This window comes from Ranitomeya variabilis, chromosome 4 (genome assembly GCF_051348905.1).
Source record: "Ranitomeya variabilis isolate aRanVar5 chromosome 4, aRanVar5.hap1, whole genome shotgun sequence".
Classification (NCBI taxonomy): Eukaryota; Metazoa; Chordata; class Amphibia; order Anura; family Dendrobatidae; genus Ranitomeya; species Ranitomeya variabilis.
In genome coordinates, this window is record NC_135235.1 from 477,183,165 (window position 1) to 477,192,842 (window position 9,678).

The 9,678-nt window shown below is 45.9% G+C and overlaps 1 protein-coding gene across 5 annotated transcripts in view; it reads left to right on the forward strand.

The window, feature by feature from the left end:
• METTL23 (methyltransferase 23, arginine) overlaps positions 1 to 8,042 on the forward strand; it is a 20,297-nt gene extending 12,255 nt beyond the window's left edge. For all 5 annotated transcript variants that reach the window (XM_077251841.1, XM_077251839.1, XM_077251840.1 and 2 more), the window contains exon 5: positions 7,051 to 8,042. In XM_077251841.1, the coding sequence (XP_077107956.1) occupies positions 7,051 to 7,240 (190 nt within the window). In that variant the 3' untranslated portion in view covers positions 7,241 to 8,042. The remainder of the gene's footprint in view (positions 1 to 7,050) is intronic.
• The last annotated feature ends 1,636 nt before the right edge of the window (positions 8,043 to 9,678 follow it).

Here is a 9,678-nt window from a genome sequence, read left to right on the forward strand (position 1 = left end):
AGATTCCTCTCACCTAAAAGCCGAGATACTTAGATCAGGAACAGAACAGACATTTATAGTACATTTCATAACTTTCCCAAATTCTTATGGAAAAATTGACAGCACATCCTGCATTGTACTACTGTACCCAATTTATTAGATATTTTAAGAGTTGGGAGTATTTTATACAACCCTCCAAAATGGACTCCCGACTCCATAGCCCTGGTTCCTTAGCTACGCTCGTGTACAATAGTTGGTGTAAGTGCACCCTTATAGGGAGGCCTAATATTTACACTAAAATATATTCTTACTAATATGTAGGTAGCTGTCCTTGTATTACCTGGACAGACATTTTTTTTTCCAATGCAGCAGGTTGCTCGTGTGCAAAGCATCATCTGCAGAAAAGGGGGTTGTTTCTTTTTAATATGATAAGTGCCAGTTCCTTCACATCGTGCACAATGATGGTGTCTATTGGGTTCATCATGGTGATGTGTATTTTGATGGTAACAACTGTGCTGGATGTTGCCACATTCTCCCTATCAAATATTGTGGACTTTTGCGTTACAGCCTCCGAAACAATTGTGAGCTCTGCCGTAAAGGGGTTGACCACTACTCATACAATCCCTTCTAAATTACCATTTTCTATTCGCCACGACAGCACCCACTGAGAGAGGGGATCCGCCCCTAGGAACAGGAAACCTACAGAGAGATAAAAGGGGCGGCCCCCCCTCACTCCTCAGTTGGTTTCCTGTTCTTAGAAGGAAGCCCACAGAGAAGATCTCTGTAGATACTGTACAGCGGTGTCTATGAAAAAAAAAACAAACAACTCTCGCCTGGATGCCGCCTGTACGTCTCTGCTGAGCGGCAGGGGCTCCAGAGTGAGTAGAGGCGGAGTCGGGGATTCCTGTTGGTTTCCTCCTCGTCTGCACCGGCCGAAGGATGGGGCCTGAAACGTTCCAACGATCTCCCTGCTGGGACATCGTTGTGGAAAGAACGACCATGGCATACCTGGTTGATCCCGGTCTGGAACGATGTGGCGTTGGACAGCGGAGGCTCCCCCCGGTCCCTCAGGTACGACGCGTGGGGTTGCAGTGCCGGAAAAATGCGGCAGACGCCGGCGCATGCGCAGTGCGTCCGGAATCCCGGATGTAGTATGGCCGACCCCCTGAAGGTCGGCATTGCATTTCCGGGGTAGCGGCCATATTGGATTCCTCCTGGCAGTGTTCGCAGGTTTTCCTAATGCAGGTAATTAAAAAAAAAAAAAAAAAAAAAGAGGGTGCAGCTGCGGGGGCTGAGATTGATAGTCCACACTATAAAAGTCCATTAGGAAGGGAAAACAGTGCGCATTATGTCGTCCCACGAGGAAGTCAGTGAGCACCCTGTAGAAGAGCCACTAATGCAAGGTGGTGATGCTGCAAAAAGGAATAGTGGACACTCCAGGAAGAGTGATTCCACCGATAAATCAGGAAGGAAATCATCCCGTTCCACATCCCAGACCGGACGATCCACCCAACGATCCACCCAACAATCGGTATAGTATGCTTCAGAATGTTTGGGTTCTCAGCTCCTTCAGAGCTTATATTGGTCTCCTCTGCTCATGTCCCTCTAGGCAAAAAGCAAGGAGAAGACCAAGCACAAGCAGTGTGCTATATGTATTGAGCCCCTGCCTGACTCTTATCCTAAGACGTTATGTCAGGCATGCATAGCTAACACCCTGCGGCAGGAGGAGTCCGTTAAAATGGACGAAATACGGCTCATGATTCGGGAGGAACTCCAATCGTTGAGTGGTGGTCCCGCGGGCAGTATTGAGAAAAGGAGTAGGAGAAGATCCTCGCCTAATGCTGACACGTCGGCGGAAAGTGGGGAGATTGATTCAGACGTTTCCCACTTGTCTGGTTCCTCAGATGAGGAGGAACATGTCTGTTTCCCGACTGAGGGAGTAAATAGTCTAGTTAAATCAGTGAGGAAAACGATGGGGGTGTCGGAGGTTAAAGAACCCCAAACGGCCCAGGAGGTTATGTTCGCAGGTCTATCTCAGCGAAAGGGCCACGTATTCCCAGTGAACCAGACTATAAAAGACCTCATTAAGAAAGAGTGGAGCAAGGGACAGAAGGGGTTTACACCAGTGTCCTGTAAGAGACGTTACCCCTTTGAGGACGAAGATTTAAATACCTGGACTAAAGTTCCAAAGGTCGATGCGGCTGTCGCATCCACTTCCCGCCGTTCTTCCCTACCGGTGGAAGATGCAGGCTCCTTATCTGACCCCATGGATAGGAAATCGGATGCACTTTTGAAAAAATCATGGGAGGCCTGTGTCACTGCGTTTAGGCCGGCAATCTCCACCACATGTACCAGTAGATCTATGCTGGTTTGGTTAGACCAGCTGGACCAGAATATAAAGAGTGGTATATCTAGGGAGAAATTGCGGGCATCCATCCCCTTAATCAGAAGCGCTGCGACATTTATATCCGATGCCTCCGTGGATTCTCTCCGCCTGGCGGCCAGGACAGCCAGCCTCGCAAACACTGCCCGCCGGGCCTTATGGTTAAAGAACTGGAAGGGGGATGCCCAGTCCAGATCCAAGTTGTGTGCCATACCCTGTCAGGGTGAGTACCTCTTTGGAACTATTCTGGATGAGATACTCACTAAGGCGGGTGAACGTAAAAAAGGTTTTCCTAATCCCTTTGTTCCTGCTTACAGAAGGGCATTTAGGAGGCCAGCATTTGGCAGAAAGGGAAGCTTTAAAGAGCAATGGAGGAACAAAGACTTCAGGCAGAAAGGCAATTTGTTTAACAAACGTCCCTTCAAACCAGCCGAAAAGTCCCAGGAACCTTATTCCACCAGTGGGCGGTAGACTACTGGGATTTATCAATCAGTGGAGAGAAATAACTGTTAACCCATGGGCCATAAAATTAATATCCTCAGGCCTCACCCTAGACTTCATCCGAAAACCTCCGGATTCCTTTCGGCTCACCTCCCTAAAATCCAAACTACAACAAGAAGCATTGGAAGTAGAAGTTAAGTCCCTTCTTGCAAAACGGGTCTTAATAGAGGTTCCGTCATCTCAAACGGGGCAGGGGTTCTACTCCCCCTTGTTTCTGATTACCAAACCTGACGGATCCTATAGAACTATATTTAATTTGAGAAAACTAAATATGTTCATAAAACCCACAACATTTAAAATGGAATCCATTCGATCAGCCATTAAAAATTTATTCCCTAACTGTTACATGGTAGTACTTGATCTCAAAGATGCTTATTATCATCTTCCCATACACCAGTCACACCAGCAGTTTCTTCGGGTAGCAGTAGTTATAGACGGTCAAGTTCGTCATTTTCAATATAGAGCAATGCCCTTTGGTCTATCTATGGCCCCTAGGGTCTTTACTAAATTACTTTTGGAGGTAATGTCCTTTCTACGGTTAAGACACGTTTGTCATCCCATATCTGGATGACCTACTAATTGTGGGGAAAAAATTTTTACAGTGTGAGCAAAGGTTAGAGGAGGTGGTATCCTCTTTACAAAGGCTGGGATGGATTGTTAACTGGGAAAAATCCAGACTCCAACCCGTCACTTGTCAAAGATTTTTAGGTCTCCTCCTGGATTCAGTATACCAAAAATGTTGGTTGCCTGATGATAAAAAATTTTCAATCATTAATAAAGTAGATTTGGCTATCAAAAAGCGTGATATATCACTAAGAAATGCCATGTCGTTGTTAGGTTCACTATCATCATGTATCCCTGCGGTTAAATGGGCTCAATTCCATACCAGGCAGCTGCAGAAATTGGTATTACAGGAGGACACTAAAAATAGGGTACACTTAGACCGAACAATTTTCTTAACGGCAGAGGTAGTACACTCCCTTACATGGTGGTTAGATTGGGGAAATCTATCAGAGGGGGTACCATGGGTCATTACCCCTTCTACCATAGTGACCACAGATGCTAGTCCAGAGGGCTGGGGAGCGCATTTTGGTGATCAGGTGGTTCAGGGCCTTTGGTCCAGGTCAGAATTAGCTAATTCCTCTAATGTAAAAGAATTAAGAGCCATATATTATTCCCTACTCCACTTTCTTCCCCAGCTACGAGGCTCTCACACAAGGGTCCTCTCAGACAACACCTCGGCAGTAGCCTATTTAAATCGTCAAGGAGGTACACGGTCAGAAAATCTTGTGAAAGTCTCTTCGGACATCATGACGTTAGCCGAAAGTCATCTGTTGTCCTTATCAGCGGTGCACATCAGAGGTATAGACAACATTCGTGCCGATTTCCTCAGTCGCCATACCCTTCATCAAGGGGAATGGATGCTCAGCAGAGAGATTTTCCGGCTGATAACAGACCGATGGGGCGTGCCACAAATAGACCTATTCGCAACAAGGTCCAACCGTCAGGTCAAAACATTTGCTTCCCTTTGCAGACTGGACAACCCCGACATATTCGATGCCCTTCAGGTGCCATGGACATTCGACCTGGCCTACGCATTCCCTCCATGGAATCTATTACCTATAGTAATAAGAAAAATAAGGGAGGAGGGGGCAAGAGTTCTGTTGGTAGCCCCATTCTGGCCCAAGAGGCCATGGTTCTCCTGGCTCAGGGCGATGTCGACTACAGACCCTTGGATCCTGCCTCAGACCAAGGACCTGTTGTCTCAGGGACCGTTCTTCCATCCTCGGGTAAAAGGCATGAATCTGACGGTATGGAATTTGAAAGGCACTTACTAACTCTAAGGGGTTTTTCTAGTGGGCTTATAGATACTCTTATGAAAAGTAGAAAGCCTTCCACTACCCAAATCTATGTCAGGGTTTGGAAGAAATTCCTTCAATTTCATACTGCACAACTTTCCGCTAAAGTACCTATATTTTCAATATTAGAGTTCTTGCAAAAAGGACTTGAATTAGGACTGTCTGTAAATACTCTAAGAGTCCAGGTTTCAGCTCTAGGAGCCCTCTTCAGTTATGATGTGGCGGGAGATAGATGGGTTTCTCGTTTTATATCAGCATGTGAACGATCAAAACCTATTCATATACCACAGGTGCCTCAGTGGGATCTATCTCTGGTCCTAGATGCCTTGACACAAAGCCCGTTTGAGCCTCTACATGAGGCCTCATTAAAGAACATCTCGCTAAAAACAATACTGTTAGTAGCGTTAGTATCCGCTAGAAGAGTGAGTGATCTCCATGCCTTATCAATTGACCCTCCTTATCTATCCGTGACATCTGATAGAAGATTCCAGAGTTACAAAGAACACGCTATCACGCTGGATTAGAGATGCCATAGTCCTGGCGTATAAAGCAGGAGGAAGAGATCCTCCAATGCATGTGGGAGCTCACTCCACAAGAGCCGTGTCAACCTCCTGGGCAGAGAGGGTGAATGTGCCGATAGACCTTATATGTAAGGCTGCGACTTGGTCTTCACCAAACACCTTCTATAGACACTATAGATTAGATCTATCTGCTGCTTCTGACCTAACCTTTGGGGTTTCGGTTCTTGATTCAGTTAACCCACCCAGTATATAGTCTCTGAAAATCTCTCAGTGGGTGCTGTCGTGGCGAATAGAAAATATCGGATTACTCACCGGTAATGCTCTTTTATAGAGCCCACGACAGCACCCATTCGAATCCCTCCCTTTTTCTTTATTTAGTTGCACGTGGTGTCTTAATAGGGAGATGTATATAATAGAGTAATATGGTACGAGGTTGTAAATATGTATATATGCCTAAAACCTGTTAAACTAAAACACCTGGCGGCGGTTCCTCCTTTTTCTCTGTAAAACAACTGAGGAGTGAGGAGGGGCCGCCCCTTTTATCTCTCTGTAGGTTTCCTGTTCCTAGGGGCGGATCCCCTCTCTCAGTGGGTGCTGTCGTGGGCTCTATAAAAGAGCATTACCGGTGAGTAATCCAATATATTCCCCCATGAGAAATAACCACCGGTGCTTTTCTGGCAATGTTGGTGCTGGGTCTCCCATGATGTTGTCACATGAGCCCTGCAATCAGTGGCCACTTCATTCATTTCCTTTTGAATGTAACTGACTTTCAGAGGATTCCCGAAAGCAACAGATCTTATTTCTTCTAGGTGTTAGTTTTGTCAGAAGGAAGTGAAGTGGCCCATTGGCTACATGGCTCTTGTGGCTTAGGCTACTTTCACACTAGCGTCGTGCACTGCACGTCGCTATGCGTCGTTTTGTAGAAAAAACACATCCTGCAAAAGAGCTTGCAGGATGCGTTTTTTCTCCATAGACTAGCATTAGCGACGCATTGCCACACGTCGCAACCGTCGTGCGACGGTTGCGTCGGACCGTCGCCACCAAAAAACGTTGCATGTAACGTTTTTTAGTGCGTCGTGTCCAGCATTTCCGACCGCGCATGCGCGGCCGGAACTCCGCCCCCCTCATCCCCGCACCTCACAATGGGGCAGCGGATGAGTTGAAAAACAGCATCCGCTGCCCCCGTTGTGCGGCGCATTCACTGCTAGCGTCGGTACGTCGAAATTCGTCGTGCGACGCTAGTGTGAAAGTAGCCTTAACGTCACAGAAGATCCAGCATCAGAGGCAAGCACGGACTTATTTTCTGTGGGAAAATGTATTGAGAAGGGGTTGTCATAGTGTATTCTGCTGGCTGTCACTGGGAAAGGCTGACTTAGCTTGTGGGCTTACCTGTAACTGCTTATCTAAGCTCCGATCTTAGATTACTATATTTTCTAGTAATACCTGTGATAATTGAGGGTTCCTTTTTTTAGTAGATGAGCAAATAAAATGTGACGGCTTCTTGTTGCTTTACAAACTAAAGAAGACCAGCAGGCGTTCACCACAGACTGTTCTTTTTCATGAAGCAGACACAATTTCTTCAACATTTATCACTTGGGTGTGAACACTTCCACATTGGTGTAACATGAAATATATGTTTATAGCCTCAAAAGAAAATGGTGGGGGACTTTCCACATCATTTGTCCCAATAGGACAAAGGGCAGCCAAAGTGGCCATCACTTTTACTTAAATCTCCAGTGTTATTGAGCCTTACCATCTTAGGAGAAAGATGTACTTCTTGTGTAATCATCTCAATATTAACCCTTAGTGCCAGCTGGTCAATAGAGGCGCTGCTCCACAAATGGGATCTCCGATGTCTGAACGTTCCTTTGAAGACATTTAATGCAGACAGAGAGTGCCTGGCGGGATCCAGCCTCCCAGGAAGGCATACTATCCAGATGATGATCATCACAGCGAGGAGAGATCTGTCAGATAAATCATCCACCCAACATTTATAAGGATATTAACAGCTTATCTTGAGAAAATGGACAAAGATGAAGTTCCTGTGGCTGCACCATCAAACTCAAGATTGCCACCAAGAAATGCTATATATACAGCAGAAAAGCAGACAGGTGTCAGGTGATGACAATGAAGTGGAGCCTGTGAGTGCAGACAAGTGGCAGCTGCCCCCGGATTCTTGGTGGATGGCTTGGGGCTACTGGAACAGGCTTGTTCATGGAGAAGTTTCTTGGCAGTGAGCCATTATACAGGTCAAGGTTTGCACTACACATATGTACATGTGATAGCCATGAGGTTTTATTATATAAATATATCTTTTTATAGTTTTCCTTAGCATTTTTTAAAATTAAGAGCCAGTTTAGGAAATAAAACATCAAAACTAAAAATGAGGGTACAGCTTCTGGGAACAACTCACACATGGCAATGTATATGTACTTTACAAGTTTCTCCTTCTGGAAGTTAAATCTGCAAATAGAATCTTCAGAGGGACTCTAGTGTCATCTATTAGACATTTAGGCTTGCTGCTGAACAGATGGTATTAGTGTTCCTGCGCTCACCTACTGAAGCGGTTATATCTAGGTGTAAAGGATAGCACATGGGAATATCCATCAATGAAGAATCTGCTACACAGTGCTCCATAATTGAGGAAGGCCTTTCAGTGCAAACACGTTGCCTAATATTTTACTGTACATGACATTGTGACTTGAATAGTCATTCATCCTTCCTATGACTATTACATATGGCACTGGCCACCCTGTAGATTACTCAGATAAGAAACCTTATTCTGAAAGGTTACATGCATTCAAGTATGTGAGCTGTGTGTAAAAGTACCTCTGCTTGAGTTGAATAAGGGTTTAGCTGCAGTACCACATACAGTCTATGACTACGAGTGGCACTAATCCAAGAAAGAAAAAGCAGTTATTCTTAATCTGTAGGACTGGCAGCATTGATGAAAACATTGGCTGTCCATTGATTTCTGGTCAACAAATTGTTTACCCCCGCAGGAGCAGTTTGGAGCATTTAAAGAGCTGCCAGTACCTTGACCTGCAGGAGATTAAAGGGAATCTGTCACCCCAAAAATGGCTTATAAACTAAGGCCACCGGCATCAGGGGCTTATCTACAGCATTCTGGAATGTTGTAGATAAGCCCCCGATGTATCCTGAAAGATGAGAAAAAGAGGTTAGATTATACTCACCCAGGGGCGGTCCCATCCGATGGGCGTCGCGGTCCGGCGCCTCCCATCCTCATGCGATCATGTTCTCTTGTCGCGGCACCTGCATTACTTTGATCTGCCCTTAAAGGGAACCTGTCACCCCCAAAATCGCGGGTGAGGTAAGCCCACCGGCATCAGGGTCTTATCTACAGCATTCTGTAATGCTGTAGATAAACCCCCGATGTATCCTAAAAGATGAGAAAAAGACATTAGATTATACTCACCCAGGTGCGGTTCCGCTGCTAGTACGGGTCCAGCGCCTCCCATCTTCATCAGATGACGTCCTCTTCTGGTCTGTTTTTCTCATCTTTCAGGTTACATCGGGGGCTTATCTACAGCATTACAGAATACTGTAGATAAGCCCCTGATGCCGGTGGCCTTAGTTTATAGGTCATTTTTGGGGTGACAGATTCCCTTTAATGATTTCATCTATTAACATTGTTAAAGTGCAGTACATTTGTCAGTTAGCCAATTCTTTGGGTATTAATAGATTATGGAACTTTTCATACAAACCATGTACTGTCAGCAGGCAGACCTGCAGCCCGAGCCCACTGGTAATGCAAGGGGAAGACATTCAGACCATATTCAGGACCAGATAGACTGCAGATAAATGATATGCAAGTCATAGATTTGAAGCGTGGAGAAAGTATGAAACCATGAACAACTGATGTATACTAGGTGTGGATTTAAGCTATGTGCACACGTAGGAAGGGTCCTCTGCGGATTCTCCCGCAGCGGATTTAATAAATCTCCAGGGCAAAACCGCTGCGGTTAGCCCTGCAGATTTGTCTTGCGGTTTCCGCTGCGGGTTTACTCCTGCACTTGTTTTACTATTGATGCTGCATATGCAGCATCAATAGTAATGTTAAAAAAATGGTTATACTCACCCTCTGACGTCCCGATCTCCTCAGCGCTGCACGCGGCGGTCCGGTTCCAAAGATGCTATGCGAGGACCTTCGTGACGTCACGGTCATGTGACCGCAACGTCATCGCAGGCCCTGCTCGCACAGCAACCCTGCGACCGGACGGCCGCATGCAGCGCTGAGAGGTGAGTATATCATTATTTTTTTTTATTTGTATTCTTTTTTTTAACACAAATATGGTTCCCAGGGCCTGGAGGAGAGTCTCCTCTCCTCCACCCCGGGTGCTATCCGCACATGATCCGCTTACTTCCCGCATCGTGGGCACAGCCCCATGCGGGAAGTAAGCGGATCAATGCTTTC